We start from the raw sequence: 26,337 nt of genomic DNA, 5'->3' as shown, positions 1-26,337 counted from the left end.
CCCATAGTGCTGCTCCGAAGCGGCTACAGCTCTGCCCCACTGATGTTCCCTCGTTCCCAAGTCTGTCTATGCAGCCCACCCCAACCCCATTATACTGAGAGCACCAAGAACAGGGACTATGACTCCTTCCACTTCATAGCTTCAGCTTACTGCAGGGCACGAAGCTTCGTGATGTCTGTCCAAGAAGCATCCATGAAGTCCCCTTAGACTTTCTTCAACCTTTTGTGTGCACAGCCCAGGTGAAGGAGGCCTTGAAAGCAGCTCCAGCCTGCCACGGTCTCACTCTGGCTGACGCACGTCCAGCCAAGGGAGGCAGAGGGGATCTGAATCGCACAGCAGAGCTGTAACCAGGTGACAAGCCCCGGCAAGCTCCAGAAGGGCAGGGCCTCACACCGCCCAGCCCCAGCCCCAGCCCCTTGGAATACAGCAAACAGCCCCAGACCATCCCACCCAGAGCTGCTCTCCTGCAGGTCCCAACAAGATCTGGGTGGGTGCAGAGGGGTGTTTTTCAACCAATCTTGCACATTTTCTCTTCCCCATTAATGCATCTTCAAAAACTTACAGCCCTGAGAACACAAATGAATAACTCCTATTCTATACAAGGGTATTAACTCACTCACCAACTAAAGGAGGGGGCACCTCTTCCATGCCAGGGACAGCACCGGGTGCTGGCACTCCAGCAGCACCTGCTGTCAAGGCGTGTCCAGCATAGGCCCCGGCATATGGAGCATTTGATGGAGGTTTGCCCCGTCCCTTCCCCTCCCTCCGAGCCTGATAACTAATCAGTCTTCACTTGCAGTGCGGCAGCATCCTTTAGAAGCCAGCACGCCGTCCCCAGGGTAGCAGCACTGGTTAAAGGGGTGTAGTCAGGTTAAATCCCAGCTCTGCCATTTTCTATACCAGCTGCACATGTTCTCCCCTGCACAGACGCTCTCTGTGCCTCTACTTTCTTAACTGTAGGTTGCTGGATAATAACAATTCTTTTTTCTTTTTTTTTTTTTTTTTTTTTTTTGAGGGGGAGTTTCTTTTTTTTCCCCCCTGGTGTGTTGTGTTGCCGGGTCTCAGCTCACTGCAAGCTCCGCCTCCCGGGTTCACGCCATTCTCCGGCCTCAGCCTCCCGAGTAGCTGGGACTACAGGCGCCCGCCACCTCGCCCGGCTAGTTTTTTGTATTTCTTAATAGAGACGGGGTTTCACCCTGTTAGCCAGGATGGTCTCGATCTCCTGACCTCGTGATCCGCCCGTCTCGGCCTCCCAAAGTGCTGGGATTACAGGCTTGAGCCACCGCGCCCGGCCAACAATTCTTTTTTCAAAGAGCTGTTTAGAGTTATGATGAAAGAAAAGCAGTTAAAAGACGACTTAGGCCGGGTGCGGTGGTTCACACCTGTAATCCCAGCACTTGGGGAGGCTGAGGCAGGTGGATCACTTGAGGTCAGGAGTTCAAGACCAGCCTGGCCAACATGGTGAAACCCCATCTCTGCTAAAAATACAAAAAAATTAGCCGGGCATGGTGGCGCACATCTGTAATCCCAGCTACTCGGAAGGGTGAGGCAGGACAATCGCTTGAACCCAGGAGGTGGAGGTTGCAGTGAGCTGAGATCACACCGTTGTACTCCAGCCTGGGCAATAGAGCAAGACACTGCTCAAAAATAAATAAATAAATAAATAAATAAATAAATAAATAAATAAATAAAAGACGACTTGGAGCACAGAAATTTTATATGCAGGATGCTAGTGGCTATTATGCTAATGGTGATGACGAATGCCCCAGTTATCTACTACTTCAGCAGCATGGAACCCAACCGAGAACAGGGAAACCAAGGAAAGTAAGCTCTGAACATCCTCATAGCCGTGTCCATGGCTGCGCATGTTTAAATGTTGGCATTCTCCACTCAAGACGAGGGGAGAGTCATCCCGTGAAGAGCCTTGACAGTTCACAACAGTGCTGCTCCAGGAAGCCTGGCTTCTGGGTGTCTGCTTTCCAAGGCTGCCGCGGAAGAAAGTCAACAGAATTGAAGGGACAAAGAAGGAATGCATGTGGACGGTGGCAAGAAGGATCAAATGGCAGAGAGGAAAGAGAACACTAAGAAAACAAAACACACAAACTCCGGGTACATTTTGTGTGTGGCAAACAATGAATGCCACACTCCTCAACGACCCCTGGGGATTTCCGTGTCTTATAGCCCAAAACAAGAATTATGTTGATGACGATGATCTTGGGACATCAAAAGGGCGAGGGAATTAAAAGTCTACCTATTCATCATTTTAAAAGACTTATCCAAAACTGTTGAACGTCAGAAAAAAAAATCGAAACATTTAAATGTATAAAAAACCTCTGAAACCTGGAAAACTCTTTTATTTAGAATGGCGATTCCCACAGGGGCTCTGGGGAGCCTGGGTTGTAGCATAAATGAAGCCAGCAGAGATTAAATTGTTCCAGCAGCCCGGCAGCCCAGCACCACCAGCAGGAAAAGGCCGATTTAGCGTGCACCTCCAGGCTAGGTTGGAGTCCTGCCCCACCATGTCTAATCAGACCCAGACACCAGCCCACAGCTTTCCTCATCCATCCTGCCCTGCCCCCTGTGCTCCTCCACATGGACAGCAGCAGACACCCAGGGGCCCAGAGAAGCAGGCTGAGTGAGTCCCCCTGCTCAGCTGCCTGCCAGGTTCCCAAGAATAGGGACACTGAGTCACCCCATCGTGCAGTACAGATTTATTCAGTGCCAGCAGGTCCACACCCTCCTAGACGGGTGGTGTTGGGGGGAGCAACCATGGAGAAGAGCCCCCCTTCCCTCTTCAGATGGACCCCAGAGGTCAGGAACAAAAGGGTGAAAGAGAAAGGCCGGGGAAAGTCTGAGATCAGACAAACCTGGACAACAAACAGAAGAGGTCAGGTTCACTCAACTTTCCATCTCAACACTAACCTCTAATGCAGCACACAGACGCCCGTGCAGCGCACGCACTCATCCCCAGCCTCCCTGCCTCTGTCCCACTGCCCTTCCCAGACACGGTTCTGTCCCCAGACCTGAGTGGGACCATCTCAGGCTCCCTGCCCCTCCCCTCTTTAGGCACCAAAAACACAGGAGGAGAGCAAAGAAGCTAGAAAGTCTTCCCACGCTCAACCCCTGCATCGGAACATAGAGAAGAGCCCTTTGCCTCCATCCCAGCTACTCAGGATCAAAATGAGAAAGATAAAATGAAGTGGGAACGTCCAGTTCGCCGTCACCCGAGCCCTTGGTAGCTGAGATCACCCTTGGCGTCACCCTGCTTACTGCACCCTACCCAGCTTTCTGCCCACAGCAGCAGGAAGGATTTCTGGAGACCTGGATACCGCATTCAGAGGGTGTTAGAGAAGACAGGGGCTCTGGGAGTCTGCCGGTACTGCACCCTGCCACCATTTCTGGAACTCCCCACTCTGTGGACACGAAGTCTGTGATGCTCAGAGGCTCACCTGGCTCTACCCTTTTGGGAAGTGGCTTGGGTGCAAGCAGCCAGTCTCTATTATGGCTATAATGAATGACATGTTGTCTGGTTGGAGAAGGGAAAGGTGGCTCATGTGTAGCTCTATCCAGGAGCTTCTGAGAAGGCTCTGCTCACCCAAACTCGATGCCTGGAACATCCTCTGGGATCGGGGTCTCCACCTCAGCACTACTAATAGTGGGCCAGATAATCCTTTGCTGCAGGGGGCTAACTGTGTACTCCAGATGTTGGGCGGCATTCCTGGCCTCTACCCACCAGAAACCAGCAGCACCCTCCCCAGGTTGGAACAACAAAAAACATGTATTCATTCGTTGTCAAATGGCACCAGAGAGGCAAAATCGCCCCGGGTGAGAATCACTGTTCTGGAGTTAGGCTTTTAGCCCAACATCTGGAAGTTGATAGCCAATTGCTGAAATGGCTCCAGGCCTCATAAAAAGCTAGTCTAGCTCCACTATATTCCGCATCCACAGCTAAGACCCCTCCGCTACCCTTCCATCTGCAATCACACTAGCCCACAGTTTCTTGGGGACAGGGCACAGGGTCTTCTCTGGGCCTCCCAGAGGACTTTCAGCCTGCAGCTCCCCCTCTTCATTAAGCCCTCTTGTACCACAGACAGAGGCCAAAGAAGCATCCCTTGGCTGCATCCCAGAGGTCAATCCAACATTAATCCTCAGAAGAAGGCCCTCTGCAATGTCTGGAAACACATTTGAAAAAGGAGAGGGGCACACACAGATAAATGTGCATTTGGGCCTGAAGGCGCCAGGCAGGGCCAACTTGTCCATTAGGCTCTGGAGGCACAGTGTCTAGGACATATTTTTATTTCTATTAACATCAGAAAAAAAATTACTTTTAGATTAAAAAGTCTTAATATATAATATGAATATATTTGCACTTATTAAACAAGTTATAAAATATGGTTTTTTGTTGATTTTTTGTTTTTTGAGACAGAGTCTTGCTCTGTCACCCAGGCTGGAGTGCAGTGGCATGATCTCAGCTCATTGCAACCTCTGCCTTCTGGGTTTGAGCAATTCTCCTGCCTCAGCTTCTCAAGTAGCTGGACCTACAGGCATGCATCACCATGCCTGGCTAATTTCTGTATTTTTACTAGAGACGGGATTTCACCATGTTGGCCAGGCTGGTCTTGAACTCCTTGCCACAGGAGGCCCACCTCGGTCTCCCAAAGTGCTGAGATTACAGGGATGAGCCACCACACCTGACCGTATTAGTCCATTTTCATACTGCTATAAGGAACTGCCCGAGACTGGGTAATTTATAAAGGAAAGATCTTTAATTGACTCACAGTTCAACATGGCTGGGGAGGCCTCAGGAAACTTACAATCATGGTAGAAGGCGAAGGAGAAGCAAGGCACCTTTTCACAAGGTGGCAGGAAGAATTGCCAAGCGAACGGGGGAAGAGCCCCTTATAAAACCATCAGATCTCTTGAGAACTCACTCACTATCACGAGAACAACATGGGGGACCCGCCCCCCATGATTCAGTGACCTCCACCTGATCTCTCTTTTGACATGTGGGGATTACGGGGATTACAATTCAAGATGACATTTGGGTGGGGACACAAAGCCTAACTATATCACCTTGTCTCTGCTAAAAATAAAAAATAGCCAGGCATGGTGGTGCACACCTGTGGTCCCAGCTACCTGAGAGGCTGAGGTGGGAAATCACTTAAGCCCAGGGGTTAGAGGCTGCAGTGAGCCATGATCACGCCACTGCACTCCAGCCTGGGTGACAGAGTGAGACCCTGTCTCTAAAATGAAAAATAACCCACAGATGTCATATGCAAACCTGGCTCCAGGTCCCAGGAGGCAGGGGGTCAACTTGGCAGTGTTCCCCCAGGAGGACAAAGTTGATTTCCTGTCCTGAGATGTCCCAACCTCTCTGAGGTGAAGGTCAAGTTTGTCCACCCTCACAGAGGCCACCTGGATTCAACGGTATGTTTCATTCCATTTCTTTATTGATCTCAGCAGTGCCAATGAACATGCCAATAAGATGAAGAAATCCACAGGCCTGGTTTGCTTATGCAAGGTCTTTTAAAGATGGTTTAACAAGACCATGCGTCAGCATCTGTTTCTTCCTCCGAAACAGGCTTCTGGACTCAAATTCAGTGGCCAGATCTGAACTCCACATCTTGAAGTAGAAGTCCAGGGAAGGGAAATGAAAGACTTGACTCGGCAGAGATCAGAAAGCACTGTAGGCTGAGAAAAGCCTTCATTCCTTGTTACTGTTCCCAGCCAAAGAGATTCAAACTCCAAAATCTAACTGCCTGAGTTGGAATTCAAGTTTTTACTACTGAGCTGTGCAGCACCAGACAAGTTCCTTAAGCTCTCTGTGCTTCCATTGTTCATCTGTAAAAAGAGGACAAACAGGATGCACCTCCTATGGGCCACTGGGAGGATCCAAAGAGATGCTGCCTGCATCTACAGTGAGGGCCTGGCACACAGTTAGGCGCGCATGGGGTTAGCTCTTAGCCACTTCCATTTCCTGCCTACCAGGGAAGTACCCACATAGTGCCCCCCACCCCAGTCAGACAAGGGCATCACACGTTACCAAGTTCCTCCCATATATCCTCTTATAGGCTGCAGGAACAATCCACAGGAAAACATTCCAGATGTTGAACTCCAGCTAGAGATGGAATTTGCCCTCAGAACAAAAATACCAAGTTGTATTTTTTTTTTCTGCCTAAGAGAGTTAAGTTCAGAATAATATTTATTAGGCAACCACTTATGTATGCGACTCCATGGGCTATGGTGCAAAGGTCACTATAAGAAATGGTTCTTAGCAACCCAAATGATATCAATGGAAAAGGTTCATGGGCTTGGAAATGGTTGATAGAAACCTACAAGGCCCCTGAAGAGACTTTCCCTGTAGATTAGTAAGTACTAGCTCTTCTCCCCTACATAGCATCTGGGGAAACGGGTCAACACAGAAGCAAGGGATTCCACATACAGTAGGTTAAGCTTTTCCAAAGAGAAGTCAGGGAGATGACAGACAACTCCAGAGCCATTAGTTGGGGGCTTGAAGGGCAGGGGAGAACTCCCACCCCTGCCTTGGGTAGATTGCCATACCTTTCTACCTAAGACCCCTAGAGGAGAGCTGGAGATGAGGAAGGCAGATGGGATGAAAAGAAATGGACTGTTGTCCCATTTTACAGATGGCAAACCTGAGCCCAGATGGACTAGCATCTGAATTCACAGGAGCAAACACAACCTCTCTGCCATATCAGCAGTGCTTCACAATTATCATGGGGTCCCTACATTGTCTTTTGGCCCACCCTTACTAATGTAGCCAAGGAGAGCAGCTGGAAGCTGACAGCCCAAGAGAAAGAGCCTTTATTGTTCACTTCCATGCATTCATACCCAGGTTTTCAGACTTAATTTTGGCATAGCCCATTTTTCCAATGTAATCCTGTTTGTTGCATCAGTGATCTTACTCATCAAACTCGTGTTCGATAGAAACTGACTCCCATAAAATCTCATTTTCTCCTAGCACAACGTTCTGACCTCAGTGCTATATTTGGAAATTGGTGATTCCTGATCTAAGAGAGGCCTGAAAAAGCTTGCTTAGGAAACTAAGCCCCAAGAATCTAAAAGCACCTCCCTGGTCCTTCCTGCTCAGAGTGTGTGGCCTCGGTCCTTATCCAGACCTGGTGAGGAAATGAGAGCTTTTCCCTACCTAGAACAATCACATCTTCCTAACAGTTCAATGTGTCTCCCTTCTTTCTTCTTTTCTTTATTCTGAAGAATGACTTTCTCCTCCTATCTCATGATTATCTTGAAATGTAAGAGCAGGGTTGGGGAAGAAGAGTACCACAGAGATGATCTAAGCCAACCTTGAACCTATCATTCCTCCAGTGGTGTTCACCTCTTGCAACAGGTAATAGCATTCCAAGCCTTTCAAGAGTTAACTCTGAGTAATGGGTCAGGGGAATGAAGGCTGGCTGCAGCTTCCTGGTTCCACCCTAGCTGGGCAGAAAACTCATATGGCTCCGTCTTCGTTAATTTCTCCCAAAAGGCACTTAGCCTTGACATATGTTGGGCAATAGAATTAAATACTAACCACCATCCTCCTCCCCCTGCTCTCTAGACAACTCCACTAAGATCCGTAACAGTGGACGATTCATTAACAAACTGGAATGAGCAGTGAACACCAGCAGTCAAGAACCCTGAATGCCAGCACTGCCCCTTGAGATTCACTCACGAGTCAGAACCTTTAACCTCTCTGAGCTCTAATTTCTCAAGTCTGAAAAATGATATTAACAATTCTGCTAAAATGATGGCTGCTGTTAAACAGGACATGATATTTTTACCCCTCAAACTCTCATTTTGGGCAAAACCAAGCTTTAGAAAAAAATGTGTGGTGGCCGGGCATGGTGGCTCATGCCTATAATCCCAGCACTTTGGGAGGCTGAGGTGGGCAGGTCATTTGAGGCCAGGAGTTCAAGACCAGCCTGGCTAACACAGCAAAAACCTTTCTCTGCCAAAAATACAAAAATTAGTTGGGCGTGGTGGCGCATGCCTGAGGTCCCAGCTACTTGAGAGGCTGAGGCACAAGAATCACTTGAACCCAGGAGGCGGAGTTCACTTCTTGCAGTGAGCCAAGATTGCACTACTGCACTCCAGCCTGAGCGACAAAGCAAGACCCTGTCTCAAGAAAAAAAAAAAAAAAAGAAATGTGTGGACAATCAATTTCTTGAATGGGTAAATAAAAGCTATATCGGCCATGTGAGCAGAAGGCTAGAAGGCTAGGTGATGTCTGATCCGCAGAATGGCCAAATGCATGGAAAAAATGAGTTATGAGAGAGTTCTGCCATATGATCTATTTGCATATTTCTTCTAAAGCTTGGTTTTGATTGCATAAATTCTATATATTGCTAAATATCAAAGCTCTCTGCCATTTGATGGAAGTCCTTAAGCAAGAATGAATTTGCCTAAATTACTTTAATTTTGTTTACAGAATTTAGGGGGAGGGACAAAGGGAAGGAGGCCAGGCAGTGGCTCATAATCACCAAGCATGCTCAGTTGAGACAGGGCTCACAAACACACCAGCACATACAGGAAACAGCTTTTGTTGGAGAGAATTCAAAGCCAGTCCTCTTTGGATGGCTAATGGTGGTCACCAAACTCCATCTATCATGTGGCCACTATGTTCAATAGCACAGCCCACCAACCGGCTGGGATTAGTAATTCAGGCCATGCTAGAGGTAGAGAGGGAGGCAGAAGTTAGGAAAAAGGAAGAGTAACATGGGGGTTCTATTTGTTACCTTTTTAGCTAAAGTTTAACCTGAGGTCCTGAGACTTTGTGGGTGAGTAACACTGTTCATGTGTCTTCCCCTGACTTTTTTTTTTTAAAGGTCAGAGGGAGCAGTGGCCTCTCACACTGGAATTCTGAATAGTGTGCACAGATGTCTGTCATGGTATAAGCTGGCACCCAGGACACATTCCAGCTTGGTTAATGACATCCTCCCGATTGATCCTTCTATCTCCTGAGGATACCCAGTTTCATTCACTGTAAACTCCCTTCCTATTCCTTCTCACCCCCTGAGCCCTTCCTTCCTGCAAGGGAGCCAGCCATGCAACACCTGACATCTTTCCATCCTTCAGCAACAGACCAGTCACTCCTGAGCATGGTTTTCCAACAACAGGTGGTCCCTCCTCTCCGAGTTTCCTTTGTGGTAGTAAATGACTGCAAACAGCCTTTTCAGATGTTTCAGATCCACAAGTCCCCTAGGTTAGAAGACTAAATGAGTGCAAGAACTGGCCTTTCTCTTCTGAGAATCATCTCCCTCCACTTGGAGCTACCACAGGCCAATCGCCCAGCTGAGTGTTGAAGAGCTCAGTGACCTCTGTGTTGAGTGGCAAGCCTAAGAGGCACTGGCCACTGCCCTTCCACGGTGACAGAACACCTACAGGAGATGATGCAGCACCAAGGGAGGGCAGAGAGGCCCCACCAGGCTGATGAATCCCCTCCACATCAAACCACTCTGCAAACTCTTTTTGGATTTCCTTTGAAGTACCAGCTTTTGGGTTTGAAGTCTTGGCCAAGCAGTCCTAGTGTGGGAGGAAGGACTGAGGTTCGATCCTGACTTGGCCACCACCCCTAGGATTCTGAGTGATGCTAAGCAGGGTGTTGAACTTGGGCAGGTGTCAGCGTACTCGTGTGTAAATTCAGGGAATTAGACCAGGTCAGAGGATCCCAAACACAGCTCTTCATCAGAAATCATCTGACGACCTTGCTAAAAATAAGAGCCCTGGACCCCAGCCCCAGAAAGTCAGAGGCAAGGACTAAGGAATCTGTACGTTGAGTGATACCTCTCCTCTCAAGCTCTGGCATTGCCAGGCCCCCATGCCTTTGTGATTCTCTCTGTTCTGTCTGGGTTTCCTGAAGAACTTCTTGGTGAGGAGAGAACAATGCCTCCTCTTTTCAAGAGAGGTGGTCTCAGGTACACGCTTTGCAGAGACACAGCCTTGTGAGCTCATCCACTCATGGGTTTGTAAACATACACATATGCTTGCCTGGATACATGCAGAGGGGCCTCTCCTGGCCAGGCGTCATGGAGGTTTCTAGAGCATGCTCTCATGCTGCCATCTCATCTCGGGCTCCCCCCGAGTGAGCAGAAACAGCACAGCCTCTCCAGAGCCTCCCTGCGTGTGCACTCTCCAAAGGGCTCCTTTATAAACATCAGGGTCATTCCTGGAATTGCAAAGACCTGGGGAGGATCAGGGCTGAGGCAGACAGTTTGAGAAAACAAAAACATGCTCAAATTCAGCCAAGGTCCTCTGGGGCCCTGTGAGCCACGCTGTCCTTGAAGAGCCAGAGAAATTGATATCAAGATGGCAAACAGCACTATCAGCTTTCACGCCTTTCCACGGGTCCCAGACATCTCTCCTCGGGTTCAACTAAAGCCATCCAGGAACCTGGCAAGGTGACCTAGTTGCTGAGGCCCAAGTGAGTAGACTGTGCTTTGATTCAAACTTGAACCAGGGACTATGGGAATGGGAAGAATGTGCCTGACCCAGCAATTCTACTTCTCTCTACATGTGCACAGGGACACATGTACAAAAATGGTCATTACAGCATTATTTGTAGTTGTAAAAACACTATTAGCAACCAGATCCAAAAGTCTTTCAACGGCTGAATGGATAAATAAAATCAGTAGGGTAATACAAAGGAACAATATATGGCAGTTAAAAAGAATATCTCTGACCTATGAATGTCAACATTAGATCTCAGACATCTAATGTTAAGAGGGAAAAGAAAACCTCCATGTACATTTTCAATTTTTTTCACAATATTGGACAATATTGGTCTTCTATCACATATATGCATATAGATGCAATATATGGAAACATAGGCATATTAGTCATCTATCATACATATGCAAATCTACTTAGCTAAGAAAGATAAACACTAAGTACTGCATGCTAGTGGGCTAAATATCAACCACTCACAGTTCTGGGTGGTAGACTTGTGTTATTACATTGTTCTTTGTACTTTTCTGCATTTTTTAAATCTTCTTTTAAAAAAGTCACCTCTCAGGGCCGGGCACAGTGGCTCATGCCTGTAATCCCAGCACTTTGGGAGGCCAAGGCAGGTGGATCATGAGGTCAGGAGTTCAATACCAGCCTGGCCAATATGGTGAAACCCTGTCTCTACTAAAAATACAAAAATTAGACGGGCATGGTGGCGCATGCCTGTAATCCCAGCTACTCGGGAGGCTGAGGCAGGAGAATCGCTTGAACCCAGGAGGCGAAGGTTGCAGTGAGCCGAGATCGCACCACTGACTCCAGCTTGGGTGAGAGTGAGACTCCATCTCAAAAAAATAAAGTCACCTCTCACACCAACCACCCCTCACCTTCCTCATCAAGCAGAGCTGTCAGTAACCTCAAGTGTTCCTGAAGCCCTACCGGAAGAGGACCAAACAATAGTGACATGGTGGACGTCACCACCACTCTCATTGGCCAGGGCAATGATGTTACCAGGGTCACTTGTGTACCAGTCAGAACCTAGCCCTGGGCTCCTGGCCAGTTCTCTATGCCATGAAGAACTTGGAAATGAGTCAGAAAGAAGACCCAAAGATAGCAGAAGAGGGTCACAGAATTAAGAAGGGGGAGATGAAGTAATCAAGATGACTCAGGCCTGACAACTGAAAGCCAAGGGACAAGCCCATCCCAGTGCTGCCAGAGGGTGCTGAGTGGTGGAGGTGTCCAAGGACCAGGAAAACCCAAGGGAAGGGAAAGAGCTGTTCTGTCTCCCCAAGGATCAGAGAGAAAACAGCCTTAAACTAAAACAGGAGAGATCCAAGTTAGAAGCCTTCCAAGAATTTCATAAGAAAGAACAAAACAAGTGATAAATTGCAGATGGGAAGAAATTGCACAGACTCCCTCTGGTATAACTTAGGAGAAACCTTTTGAGGAGGAAGAAGGATGAACAATATGGCTTCCAAGTGTCCAAAAGCCACTAGATTGCATTGAAGAAAAGGACTGCTGTAGGTGGGAGGATGGGCTTGAGCCTGGGAGGTGGAGGTTGCAGTGAGCTGAGATCGTGCAACTGCATTCCAGCCCGGGTGACAGAGTCAGACCTTGTCTCAAAAAAAACAAATAAATAAGGGCCTGGCACAGTGGCTCACGCCTGTAATCCCAGCACTTTGGGAAGCCAAAGCTAACGAGTCTCACCCTGGCTAACATGGTGAAACCCTGTCTCTACTAAAAAATACAAAAATTAGCCGGGCATGGTGGCAGGCGCCTGTAGTCCCCGCTAATTGGGAGACTGAGGCAGGAGAATCATGAGAACCCGGGAGGCGGAGCTTGCAGTAAGCCGAGATCGCACCACTGCACTCCAGCCTGGGCATGAGAGGGAGACTCCATCTCAAAAAAAATAAGTAAGTAAAACAAAACAAATAAAAATTTTTAAAAAACTTTAAAAAGAAAAGCACTGCTGGGTAAAGTCCTCTGGTAATTTGACCCAACTTTCTTCACAGCACTCTAGCCTGAGTTCATTGCCAAAAAGCTGTAGGTCTGTGCATTCTCTTAGTCCTTCTAAGGATGGAAGCTTCCTGAAGACATAAACTTGATCTTAGCTTCCATACAGCCCTCCATACTTAGTGAATGGAGGACAGGAGAGAAGACATTCCATGTCCTCAATTTACATTTTTGGAAGGAAGACACCGTGCTTTTTTCTTCCAAGACTGAAGAAGGAGAAGCCTGTCCAACTTGACTCTCTTACTTTTGTAACTTTATTCACCATGAAGGGACTTCATTGTTTAACATCAAGCTCTTCCCAAGAGCCTTGGTCAAAAGACTAAAAGAGCTACCTGTTTATTTGCATAGGATGTATATACATCTCTACTGACTTGGTTTCTTTTTTATTCACCTTTCTAAAATGCTTTTCTTGTCCCCCTCCAGCATGAAGAAGCATGTGTTATAGGTGGTATGACAACTGCTTTATCATATGTTCTCCCAGCTGACACATAGCATATACTTAATGTTTACACATTAGAAAAGGTGACCATCTGATATGGTTTGGCTGTGTCCCCACCCAAATCTCATCATGAATGGTAGCTTCCACAATTCCTACATGTTGTGGGAGGGACCCAGTGGGAGGTAATTGAATCATAGGGGTAGGTCTTTCCCATGCTGTTCTCGTGATAGTGAACAAGTCTCATGAGATCTGATGGTTTTATAAAGGGGAGTTTCCCTGCACAAGCTCTCGTCTGCCACCATGTGAGACGTGCCTTTCACCTTCCGCCATGATTGTGAAGCCTCCCCAGCCACATGGAACTGTGAGTCTATTAAACCTCTTTCTTTTGTAAATTTCCCAGTCTTGGATATGTCTTTACCAGCAGCATGAAAACAGGCTAATACACTATCAAAGAGCATCTAGCACTTGCCCAAGAGTACCCTGTTACATTAAGTCTTTTTCTCATTCTTCTGGTCTTTGCCTCACCATCTAGGGCCCATATCAGCAAGAGTGGTTAAGAGTCAAGAAAGGCAGTGAGCAAGTAGAACCATGAGATGGGATGGGAAGGACACATGCTTCTCCCACATTCAAACAACTCAGTTTCGATGATGCAGTCCCACAGCCCCACTCCCATAGTGTAACAAAGGCTGAATCCTACCAACCTTTCCCATCACCCTCCCCTTCCACTGTCCTCTTCTCCATCCCCATAACTCTGCTCTCAGATATTCCAGGCCTGACAAATTGAACCCACAGGATGCAAAAAGAAATTTAAAACCTGCAAAGATGTTCAGGATTGCTGGCCACTCTCAAACCAGCACAAGAAGTGTCTTGAATATAAATAAGTGTCTTTAAATAGGTCACCATGCTTTTCTCTGCCTTCAACTAAAGTTCACTAATTTTGTCTGATAGTATATCATATCAATCACCTTCCTTGGCTATGCTCTCATGGTTTAAGAGGCAGTGAACCAACCCAGAGACAACCAGCAGAGCCTCAAGTGGGAGTCCTAACTTCTGGGGTATAAATGGGACATGGTTGGTCATTAAGCTCTTGGTAGAACCACAGGCACCATGGTCATGGCTGCCCCCTGGAAAACTCAAATACTGACTCCTCTCTGGACTCACTGAAGGCTTTCCAAAGCAAAGTGGCAGCTATCCAGGTAAGTCACACTCAAGGGAAAAAGTCACACCTGCTAACAGGATTCTTGAAATGACCAATCAGAAAACATCCAAAAACAGGTTTCTGCCATTCTCCTGTTCTGTGTTTCAAGAATCAGAACCTGCACTACCTCATTTGATTATCCGAGTTTCTGTGCTACGTGGCTTGCATGTTTACCGTTATTATCAAGCAGGCACATGAGGTTGATAATTTCTTATCCCCTTCACACTTGATAAATGAGCTAGAGAATTGGAGGCCAACTGCACAAAGTCATGTAGCCAGTGGCCAAAACCAAGCCCAGGTTGTTAACCAACCAGATGGCACCTGGTCACTTGGCATCACCTAAGGAAAGACTCTCAGGCAAGACCTTTTAGCCCCAGGGCTTAATTTCTTCCCCTCCCCATCTCTATGGGACCCCATCTTTCCCCAGAAGTAGGCTATCAGTCACGTCAGCAGCCCCGCCCAACCACAAAAGCCTCTTTGATCCAGTAAACCCGTCCTACCCCACCCCCTTTATCCTGCCTGACACACCTCCTGCCACTGTTGCTACAGCAACTGCTCAGCATTATCAGGAAGTCACAGGGGCAGGGCACAGGGCACAAGGGAATTGCCATTTTCATTTTTTTCTTGGCTTTGGGCATTTTAGAAAACAAGTTCACCACCCAGAGGCAACTTGGCACCTCCATCCAGAAGTAAAGACAATAGACCTAAAAGAAACTTCCTAGAGAGTGGCATAAAGGAACATTTTTGAGAAGATATGCCTTAATTACTACCTCCCAGGGAAAAGGAGCTTTTCCAGAAAGCAGTATATAATTCACTGCTTTTCTGCATGTGTGAGTCTGGTGAAATGGAGAGCTGGAAGAAGAATCTAGAGACCCAGACTACAATCTGGTCTGTGCTTGCCTTGGCAGTTGAACCTGAATGTAGCCTTGATTTCTTCATTTGTTAAGTGGAGAGAATTGAGGCTAAAACAGAGCTGGGGCAGGAAGTGGGAGGGGGGAACAATATAAAACAAACAAACAAAAAAAACCAAAATGAGCTTTCTGGTAGAAGCACACAATGTCTAGAAAAAAGCCATTTTGTTTATCATTGTTATATCACTTATTCTTTGAGGTGGCACACTTTGTTTAGTGCCAATGACTGACTCTCTCCACCCGCAGAGACCAACCTGAATCCTTCCAGCTGAAACACCCCCCTCTTCTCAATTTCTAATAGAGTGGAACACATTGAGTAGGCACAACTTCCTCCCTACCTCCAACCTACCAAGGACTTCCGGGGCTCAGTCCCCCTCTTCCCTTTGACTTCCTGGCTCAGACAGCTCAGTTCCTTGCATGAACACAGGCTGCCACACCTTCACAGTCCTCCACTAATTAGAAACCTCCCCAGGCTTCACTAGAGGCCAACTCCACCAGGGCCTATGGGCAAATTCCACTGCCCAGTAGCTGGTGGTTTGCCAGCCCCTGCCCCCTTCTCCCCAATCTTCCCTCCTGCCCTGCCTCCCAACAGCCAGGAAGAGATGTGGGGCTGGCAGCCAGAAGGGCCCCAAGGACTGCCAAGTGTCCCTCCCCCCACCCACAGAAAAAAGGAAAGAGAAAAATTCCTGACTACAGTTGCTCTGTATTTCTTTCCGGGAGAGCTGGCTTTTTGAGCAAAGTCTCCCTCTGAGTCTTGACTGACACCCAGGGGCTGAGCCAGCCCAGATCTTCCCTGGCTTTGTTAAGGAACAGGAGTGGCCGGAGAAGGAGGAGGGAAGAGTCAGGGGTTAGCAGCCAAGAAGGAGGAGAGGCATAGGGAGATGGTCCATTCTTCAGGAGAAGAAAAAAAATCGACATCCCATCCAGCCTGCTCTTTGTGAGTGTGGAGGGTGGGAGCAGATGAAATTACTCTGGAACTGAAAACCAACACATTTCTCTGGACCTACTATCCCATCTGTAAAAGGGGCTTTTCCTTTCCTGCCTCCACCATGGAAGCCCTCCAAGAGTCTGAGACAAGTTTGTCCAACCTGCAGCCCAGGAGAGCTTTGAATGTGGCCCAACACAATTTCATAAACTTTCTTAAAACATTATGAGATTTTTTTTTGCAATTTTTTTTAGCTCATCAACTATGGTTAGTGTTAGTGTATTTTATGTGTGGCCCAAGATAATTCTTCTTCCAAGTGGCCCAGGAAAGCCAAAAGGTTGGACACCCCTGGTCTAACATGATCATCCACCCCAGATTCCCAGTGGCAGTACTGTGCCTTGTCCCCAGCCCTGATTTCACCATAAGTGTATTCTGACCCTCCGAGACTGAAGCATCTGCCTTCTCTGCTTTCCTGGGGCCTTGCCTCATTAGATGCTGGAAAAGAAAGTCTTCGGCATCATTGTGCACAGACAGGCTGCCATTCAGAGGGCTTTTTGGTACCACAGATGGAATCAGACATTAGGTAGAATCCCAGTACTCAGAAGACACTCCCCCAACCCAGCGTTTCTATGGAGAATCCATCAGCCTCTTGCAAAATGAGATGCTGCTCCCCAACTCAGGAGTAAACTCTGGAGACAATGTAGCAAGAAAACATCACTTTTTTGGAAAGAGCTTCCAGTTTCTTTGCCAGGATCAAGTTCAGTGCATTCTGGCATCCCAGGTTCGGAGATGTGAAAGGTCCATTTTCCTGGTGCAGGAAATGGGTGGCATCGGGTGTCCTCACTGGCTTTGATGACTGCACAATTGCACACCCTTGAGCATGCCATATGTGCTAAATGTGCTAGGACCACTTGGATTCGCTAATACTTAACCCTATTATTCTGAAGTCTGGATCCTTGTAGACTTCCCCTGGAGGGCCATCTATACAGAGAGGACCTTCCCCCACCAGGAGATTTAGTCTCAGGGATTCTCCAGAGCTCTCTGGACACTGACAGCCAGAAGCCTAGGTCTTCTAGGTTGGCTGGCCAGGTGAAGGAGGAACTCAGCCCTGGGTTACCTGCTTATGAACAGCAAGGCCAGCATGAGAACCCACGTGTCCAAGCTCTGGGGCCACCTCTGTTCCCCATAGTCCCTCCAACCCCCATTCTAGACACTGCAGAGAGAAGCTCCCATACCAGAAACAGTCAGTCCTAGACCTTAGGACATGGGATCCAAAGAGCACTGCCCAACTAATCAATTAAAAATGCAAGCCTAGCCAGGTGCGGTGGCTCACGCCTGTAACCCCAGCACTTTGGGAGGCCGAGGCAGGTGGATCACATTTAAAACACAGTTTCATTGCCCTTTCCACAAGCGGCCTCGCTACAGCCCCGTGAAAGTAGGTTGGAGAGGTATGGATATTTCCATTCATAGGTGAAGAGATGGAAACCAAGTGACTCATCACCAAAATGCAAGCGCTTAGGTTTTATATGTAGTTTATAGCTTTACGCACATCTGCGTAGCTGACCCAATGAAGTATTATCAATTTCGGATTTACAAATAAGAAAACTGAGGCTTAGCAAGAAGAAATCTCTTACCTTGGGTGATTAGTACATGGTAGACCACCTGGAATTTGAACCTCCAGAAAGGAGTGGCGTGCCTGACCTTTCCAGTCTGGCTTTCATTTTAAAGGCTAGCTAACTGTCAAGAGGGAGACATCGCTTGCCAAGACTGTTAAGGCAGCTAACATGTACAAGAACCTACTATGTGTCAGGTACTTGCCATTATCACAGCCGCCCTAACACGCACCCTGGGAAAGAGGTAAAATCATTGCTATTTTACCAACAGGGAACTGGCATTGGAGGAAGAGCCTTACTAACTACTGAAGTATTAAGAGACGGGTCTGCAATGGAACCCAGGTCAATATGACAGCAAAGGCCAGGCTGCCTGCGCCATCGTCTGCTACCCAGCAGCTCTTCTCTCAAGAGGCCCACCCTGTGACTTTTTTGTCCCTCTTGACTGACCTCTGTATGCTGGCTACTTACAACTGTGAGGTCCCCAAGCTCCAGGACTTGTGACTCTCCATGGAGTCAAGGGAATCTACATCATTGAAATCTGGCAGAAATTTACTGTACCCCATACATCACCTGCACATGGCAGCTGTCCAGGAACAAAACCACTGGCCAATACGGTCAAAAGCTTTTCTCCGCCAACAGCCCAACTCCTTGTCCAGCCATGGAGGTAGAGGGGTGCAATGGTAAGGTACCCAGGTTAGCCTCTCAGCACTTTGGTATCGCTGAGTCACCCAGTGTCCACACCTGTGAAAAGGAGGTAGAACGGCCTCCCTCGCAGGGAGGTGGAAGACAGGAGACAAAGTAGGCACAGAAGCCAGTTCATAATAGGGTGAGGACAAATGCGAGCACCACCAATCTCCTGGCAGCTGCCTGCCATCTCAGTGAAATGCTGGCCAGGGACAGGAGAAGCAGAGGGGTCTAGAATATCTGCCAACCAGGTCACCAACTTCCCTCATGAATTCAAGGCAGCATCTCCCTCTTCTATGCCTTGGTTTCAGCAGAAGCCGCGCTAGTGCTAACCCTTATAGGAGAGAATCCCCATTCCCTGGCCTATAGGAGTCCTTTCCCTCAAAGGCCAGTCAACCACCCTCCTCATTTAAGGATTCCAGTTTTTTCAAGCATTATAGTCTCCAGTCACCTACATAATATCCCTCTGATTGGAAGGATCTCTGAGGTTGAGACCACTATATTTTCCACACCATTTTTGAGCCCCGCCCACCTACCTAGCAAGCAGGTGTTGTAGCTGAGCTGCAGTGGGAAAGGCATGGAAGGGAGAAGTGTGGGAGAGGAAAGAATGGTCTGCAGGGACCAAGAGGACAGCATGGACAAGGCAGGAGAGGGAAGAGGGAGTCGGGAACATAGAGAGAAAGGCTGAGACAAAATGCACTCCCCAGATACAGAGTTCCTTAAAAAATTAAAATAGGCCAGGTGCAGTGGCTCACACCTATACTCACAGCACTTTGGGAGGCCAAGGTGGGAGGAAAACCTGAGATCTGGAGTTCGAGACCAGCTTGGCCAACATGGTGAAACCCCATCTCTACTAAAAATACAAAAATTAGCCGGGCATGGTGGCAGGTGTCTATAATCCCAGCTACTTGGGAGGCTGAGGCAGGAGAATCACTTGAACTCTCTGGAGGCAGAGGTTGCAGTAAGCCGAGATGGCGCCATTGCACTCCAGCCTGGGTGACAAAGCAAAACTCCATCTCAAAATAAATAAATAAAAAGAAAAATACAAATGAAAATAATTCCCAGATACACAGACTCTTTGCAACAACAACAACAACAACAACAACAAAAAACTAAGCTTTTTTCTTTTGGGTACAGTGTTTTAGTACATGGGAAGGACCAACAACAAAAACAGACGTGGACGTGGCCTCACAGCCCCTTTCTGTTCTGCTCCTCCTTCATTCCTTTCAGCAGCCCCCGTACTGTCCTGCTAGGCATCGTAGGTATTTACCTGTTCTCCATTCCCTTTGGTGCAGAATTTTCAGAACTTCCTCATATCAAAATCGAACAGTTGTGGCCAGGTGCAGTGGCTCATGCCTGTAATCCCAGCACTTTGGGAGGCCAAGGCAGGCAGATCACTTGAGGTTCAGGAGTTTGAGACCAACCTGGCCAACATGGTGAAACCCTGCCTCTACTAAAAATACAAAAATGTTAGCTGTGTGTGGTGGTGCACACGTGAATTCCCAGCTACTCGGGAGGCTGAGGCAGGAGAATCTCTTGAACCTAGGAGGTGGAGGCTGCAGTGAGCCGAGATCGTGCCACTGTACTCCAGTCTGGGCAACAGAGCGAGACTCCATCTCAAAAAAACAAAAACAAAAACAAAACAAATTGAACAGTTGTACCTCCCATTTTCTATGAGAATGAACAGCCCAGCCGAGAACCAACTGGAAGCCACCTGATGACTGTAGAACAGTTCTCTCCAAGTCAGCTCTCAAAGGTCAGATAATGAGTGAATGGATATGCTCCTACTTTCGGGTAACCCATGGCTTTTTTTTTTTTTTTTTTTTTTTTGAGACGGAGTTTCACTCTTGTTGCCCAGGCTGGAGTGGAGTGGTACCATCTCAGCTCACCACAACCGCCATCTCCCGGGTTCAAGCGATTCTCCTACCTCAGAGTCCCGAGCAGCTGGGACTACAGGCACGTGCCACCATGCCCAGCTAATTGTTGCATTTTTAGTAGAGACAGGGTTTCACCATATTGACCAGGTTGGTCTTGAACTCCTGACCTCAGGTGATCTGCCCACCTCAGCCTCCCTAAGTGCTGGAATTACAGGCATGAGCCACCGCGCCTGGCCAACCCGTGGGTTTGTTTTTTTTTTTTTTTTTGAGATGGAGTTTTTTTGCTCTGTCGCTCAGGCTGGAGAGCAGTGGTGCAATCCCAGCTCACTGCAACCTCCGCCTCCTGGGTTTAAGCAATTCTCCTGCCTCAGCCTCCCAAGCAGCTGGGACTACAGGCATGCTCCACCATGCCCAGGTAATTTTTCTATTTGTAGTAGAGAAGGGGTTTCACTATATTGGCCAGGCTGGTCTCTGAACTCCTGACCTAGTGATCCACCTGCCTCGGCCTCCCAAAGTGCTGGGATTACAGGCATTGAGTCACCACGCCCGGCCCCATGGCATTTTTATAGAACTAATTTCCAGCCCTGAGCCTGAAGGAATGATTTGCCTGAAAGTCTTAAAGCTCAGTACTGAAGTAGGCCAACAGTGAGTACTATCTAAGCCTCCCTCTTCCCTCTGCCTGACAGGAAACTCAATAGTCCACTTGGCCAAGAGCCATTGTGTAGACAGACCCTCGGGAATACAACAGATGGGTTTTTCTCTGCTTCCAGGCTCTACTACCTATTCTAACCCAGAGATTCCTGTGCCCCATTTTTCTCAGATTCCTTAACATTGTTACATAGAATTTTTCTGTTCTCAAACCTTCCTCAAATATCTCATCTAAAGAAGTGGGTCATTATGACCACACAAAGGGACCTATCGCAGTAAATGTTTTGGGCGTATATGGAAGGCGAGTAGGGAAATTTCAAACAAAGACCCGGATTCCGCAGCTTCCTCAAACTGCAGTCCACCATGGGCAATGGCAGCCCCAGGCGTCAGAAAGCACGCCACTTGCCTCACTGGTCCAGAATCTGTCCGGCCACACCCTTCAGAGAGGCCCTGCCTCCAAGGCCAGGGTGCACACTGCCACACCCTGCTTGGTCTCCTAGACAGGCGCTTTCCCATCTCCTTTTTTCATGAACAGTGGTGACTGGTGACTCAGGCAGCACTGCTTAGCAGAACTAGCGCTGGGAGTTCTGTCCAGATGGGGGGAAGGGAGGTGGAAGGTAGTGGTGTTAACAATCAGTGACAGTAGATCCCACTCATTTCCCTAGTCTATTTTACGACTTTGAACTCAGTATGCAAATTTATGCAAGACGAGATGCAAAGCAGTACTCTGAGCCAGAAGTCCCGTTGCTTTTTCCCCCTTTTTTTTGAAGCTGCACTGAACCACTGTAAATCAGTGCTCGCCTCTTCCCCCCTTTATTCTTCCCAGGCAACTGCAGATGCAGAGCCTCCCCAGGCCCGCCCGCCCGCCTGCCTGCCTGCCTGCCTGTCTGCCCGCCCTGGGACTTTGAATAACTACACATTTCTATAGCACCTTTATATGTGCAGCGGGCCAGACGGCCACTCGGGCGGCCCCGCCCCTCAGTATAATCCCCTGCATTGTACACGGTAGGGAAGGAGGCTGGGGAGATACTGAGGGAATCGGTCTAGCCCAGCCTTAATTCTGAAAGGGCCTGGCCTGGCCCAACCCTGTTCCCTCCTCGACCCTGACATTTCTAGGCACTTCTGTCCTCTCCACCACCAAACACATACACATGCTTTTAGAGTCCCAACTTCAAGCAGATCTCAGGGTCTCCTTTCGGTTTTTCTTCTAGGCCTACCCACCCCTTCCCCCAAGTCTGACTTCTCAGTTTCTTTGAACCAACAAGCCCCAGCCCACCATCCCCGTGGGATACAGGCTCACCACCACCCACTCCTTCCACCCACTGATGTGCCCACCCCCACCCCTGCATCCTTGCCATCCCCAGGAAGCCAGCAGCAACACAGCCCCTGAGTCCCGGGAACAAAGACAAAAGAGCTAACAGCAAAGCCGGAACTGCTGAGGTTCGCTGCCTCGAAATAAGAGGGTATGTTTAAAATTCTCAAAAGCAACCTGCTCAAAGAGGAATGCAGGCTGGAGGGGGGTGCTCATTCTTCGGAGGGGAGAGAAGAGGGGACGGGAGATGGAATGGGAGGCAGAGGATTCAGTGCTAAGATCTCCGTCTGGGCCAGGCCCCACCCAACTCGGACCCAGCACTCTCCATCCAGTGACCCCAAGTCTCTGCCCCAGCCTAAGACCCTCTCCGGCACAAAAGCCTCCAACCTTGACCCCTTTTCCTCCTGCACCCTCAGGCTCCTTCCCGAAGTGCTCCCCTCCCCCAGCCCGACTCTTTCTCAGGCACCCCTGACATTGGTCACTTCTTTTGAGTGCACCCACTCAGCTTCCAGCCCCGCCCCCCACCTTCCACCCCTGCTTAACATCCCCTCTTCCCAGGCTGGTGCACAAAAATGCGGAAGGCGTCTGGGCACTGGGGAGGAGAAGGCAGCTGGGGCAAGCTGGCGGAAGGGAGTCCCATAACCAGGCAGAAAATCCAGAGTGACATTCTTCCCATGAACTCACCCCATTGTCCCTGGCCTCCCCTGACAACTCCCCCCCACCCCCTTCAGGCTCCAGGGAAAAGTGAATGGGAGAAAATCTGCCGCATCTGTTCCTGGCTAAAGACCCTAACCGGCTTCAGGGATTTGGGAAGTAGAATTGGTTTTCAGGCTTAGAGTGAAACGAACGAAGAGTAGAAGAAAAAAAAAAAAGTAAAACGTTAAAGAAGGAAAGGCATCACACACTTTATTAAAACCGTCAGCAGCCGAACCATCCTATGAACTTAGAGGCCTTTCAAAAAGTTCACCCTGCTGAGGAAGATGTTTAGTTTGTCAGAGTTCAGCTCAGAAACTGCACAGCACCTCCCCGGTGGACCACAAGGGGTGATGAGGAGGAACGCAGGACTAGGGGACAGGCACCCCGCAGTGAAAGGATTTCGTGGGGGCTTTTTCCTTTCATTGTTACTTTCTAAGAGAAGCAGGAGGGAAGGGTTAACTTGCAGGCAGGCTAGGGAAGGAAGCGAGCCGAGGAAGAAGAAAGGGACTGAGAGGCTCCACTCAGAGGAAGCCCTAACTTGCTCTGTACTCCAGATCAAAATGTGCTAAAGAAACAGAAGAAAGATTTCAACTCTGACCCCTAATTCCATTCTCAAGGAGAACAGGGGAAAAAACAATAGCAGACCAGGAGAAGGGAGGCGGGCTGGTGCATGGGGTGGGGGACTTACGAAGACCTCAGAAGCTAAAAAGCAAGATTCTTGTTTTCACTTTTTCTTTTTAAGTTTGATAAACTTAGACTCACTTGCTTTTTCAGCAACAGCAGCAGGCAGCGGACACTTTTCACCACTGTCTCCAAGAGGAAAGAAAATAATTACAGCTTCCTCCCGACCACTGGGGCAGGAGGCTTTCGTAATTTAAAAAAAAAAAAAAAAAAAAGTGACCTCCTTAGAGACTGGTTGTGTCCCTCAAATAACTTTTTGGGAGGGATGAGGGCCCCCGAACAAAGAATATCGGGTCCCCATTCTATCCTACAGGAAGGGGTCCCTCAATTTAGGATACGGGCGGGGGTGGGGGGTGGCAACGCATCTCTCTTGCCTTTCGATCTGGGGCCCAGATGCGAAACTGCACAGCCTGGCTGCCCCCGTCCCGGGAATGCAGCTGGCGATCCGGCTTAAGTTACATTGATTCAGCTGCTAGGGGTCTCCTACCAAATGCCTCCCTTTTATTTTTCCATTCAACGTGGTAGCAAGAGCCCTGCTCGTTCCCTAGGGAGAAACAGTAGGGTTCGTTTTCATTTTTCTCCTAAGCGACCCATCCTACAAAGTACCAAGTCCTTTCTTTCTAACTCACAACCCCAGTTGAAGGAAGGGTCCCTTGGGACGCCGGGGACGCCCGTGCCTCCTCCTAGCTTACCTCCTCTTCCAAGGTTCCTGGCGTCACTGGCACCCCGCAGCCTCGGCCTCCCAGCAGCGATCCCACCAGGACCCTTGGGTCCTCAAGTAGTGCCCCAAATAAGATTCGAGTTCCTACTCCCATGGATCTGACCACCGTCCCCCTTCTCAGCAAATCCCTCCTCCAGAATAGAAGTCTGGGTCCGTTCCACGCGGGTAAGACTATGGCAACAGGGATGCCTTTCCTCTCCCCATTCATCCCCACCAAATGAGTCGCCACGGCTCTTCCACTTGCTCTAACTCCAGTTCCCCTCCCTGGGCCTGACTTCCCGGTCCCGCTCGCAACAGTCCCCCTTGATCTGGTCCAAAGTCTCCGCTCTGCCGCCCTTAAAACAGTCCGTGAGGTCCAGTCGCCCGTCGGGCTTCCCCGCTGCCCTCCAAGTTTCTCCCAACTACTTGCTCCAGCCCGCGTTACCTGCAACCTGCTCCGGGCTGGCGCCATACTCGGCGTCCCGGCGCTTCTCACAAGTGCCCTCGCCCATAACCAGCGCCTGCAGGGGCAGCTCGGAGCCCGGGTGGGGATAGCAGCGCAGCCCCTGGCCGCAGCGCGGGGTGTAGACGCCGCACGCCTCGCCCTCCAGCCGGGCGCACACCGAGCAGCAGCCGCAGCCCGGCTCCCGGACGAGCTCGGCGCATGGCATGCGGGCTCCTCCGGCCACCGCGGCCACCGCGGCCGGCGGCGCGACCGGCGGGGGCCCGCAGGCGGCCAGGCGCTCGGGTGTGCAGGGAGGGCAGCGGAACAGCACCTCCGCGTGCGCCCCGCCGCCGCCGCCGCCACTCGCGCCCAGCAGAAGCAGCAGCAGCGGCAGCAGCGGCGGCGGCGGCAGCGGCAGCGCAGGGCAGCCCACTCTCGGCAGCATGCTGGCGGTCGGCAGTGCGGCGCGGCGAGCAAGCGGGCGGGCAGGTGGCACGGCCCTGCGAGCGCGGGAGCCGCCTCCTCCTTTTCTTCCTCCTCCCTCGCCGCCGCAGCCGGGTCCTAAAGGGCCGGCTTCTCCCCGCCCCCTGCCTTCTCCCCTCCCCCTTTTGGAGACCACTCCCTTCCCCCCGACACTCCCTCGCGCCGGCAAGTGCGTGCGCGCACGCCCGCTCGCCCACCCCAGCGTTGGCTCCGGGCTCTGGGGGTCGCCTACTCTTCCCGGGCAACGTCCCTCCACACTCTTCTGGCCCTGACTCTGACTCCTGGAGGAGAATACGGATAACTCGCGGGTTTGGATAGGACCGGCGTGGCGGTGGAGAAGAGCGCGTGCTTTTGTCTGCTCTCAGTTCAGTTCGCGAGGACTTCGTTTGCGCACTTCCCATGTAGCCGGCACTGGGCTAACCGCTGGTGAACACAAAGGACATACGGCACCGTTTTGACCTTCCAGTAGATTTCAGACGGCTCACACCAACTCCTTCCATCCCTTGGTATCACCCGCCACTGACACGTGGCTTGGAACAATGACTTCTTGTTGGGTGGTTGCGGAGTTTCAGACCCGTCTAGACCAGGCTAGACCCAAACAGCCCCAAATGGTCTTAGTGACTATTGCAGTTTTGCAAACCTGGGAGCTCGTGACTACAACCTATGAGAACCCTAAGTGCAATGCCCCGCAAAACCTGCCCCCTTCCTCTGCCCCAGACCCCCTCCCTTCTCCGCCTGCTGAAATAATCCCTTAGCACCCTGGGCCCCCACCTACAAATCTCGAGGCACTTGTTGCAGGACAGATCCCAGAACACCCATTTGCAGGGGTCTTGGAGAGGTCAATCAGCTCTCCAGGTGTGAGAGACCCGCTCTGGGGTAAGGCCATTTATGGCTGGCTTCAATAATGCAGATGGACAAGGATGACCTCCTTTCATTGTTCTGTTTGGTTTACTGAGTCATCTACCCAAGCCGCCCCCAACCCCCATCATTCCAGGCTGGACTCAGCCATAATCATCAACCATCTCCTGGGTTGTGACCCTAACAAAGACCCCTGTCAGAGAGATTCCCTGGGTGAGAGATGGACCATTAAGCTGCCTCCACCGCAGGTTTAATCTCCCTATACCTCAGCGTCCCTCTTCCCCAACCAGACCCCTCCACTCTGGCTCTTTCTAACTTTAAGGCTCAGAGCCTGTTTGATTCAATTCAACAGCTAGTTAACCCAGTGGCCACCTGACTCTGAAGGTGACCTAG

At 49.7% G+C, this 26,337-nt stretch overlaps 1 protein-coding gene across 2 annotated transcripts in view; it reads right to left on the bottom strand.

The window, feature by feature from the left end:
* IGFBP2 (insulin like growth factor binding protein 2) overlaps positions 1-25,160 on the bottom strand; it is a 29,709-nt gene extending 4,549 nt beyond the window's left edge. Inside the window, exon 1 of one of the 2 annotated variants that reach the window (XM_003907928.3) lies at positions 24,604-25,160. In XM_003907928.3, coding sequence (XP_003907977.1) covers positions 24,604-25,048 — 445 coding nt within the window. In that variant the 5' untranslated portion in view covers positions 25,049-25,160. Of the gene's footprint in view, positions 1-150; positions 326-24,603 lie in introns of those variants that run through there. The other variant, XM_017946941.3, reaches the window with a different exon arrangement.
* Between the last annotated feature and the right edge of the window lie 1,177 nt (positions 25,161-26,337).

Source organism: Papio anubis, chromosome 10, assembly GCF_008728515.1.
Source record: "Papio anubis isolate 15944 chromosome 10, Panubis1.0, whole genome shotgun sequence".
NCBI lineage: Eukaryota > Metazoa > Chordata > Mammalia > Primates > Cercopithecidae > Papio > Papio anubis.
The sequence above is the reverse complement of the archived record's forward strand: the minus strand, read 5'-3'. Positions and strand labels throughout refer to the sequence as shown.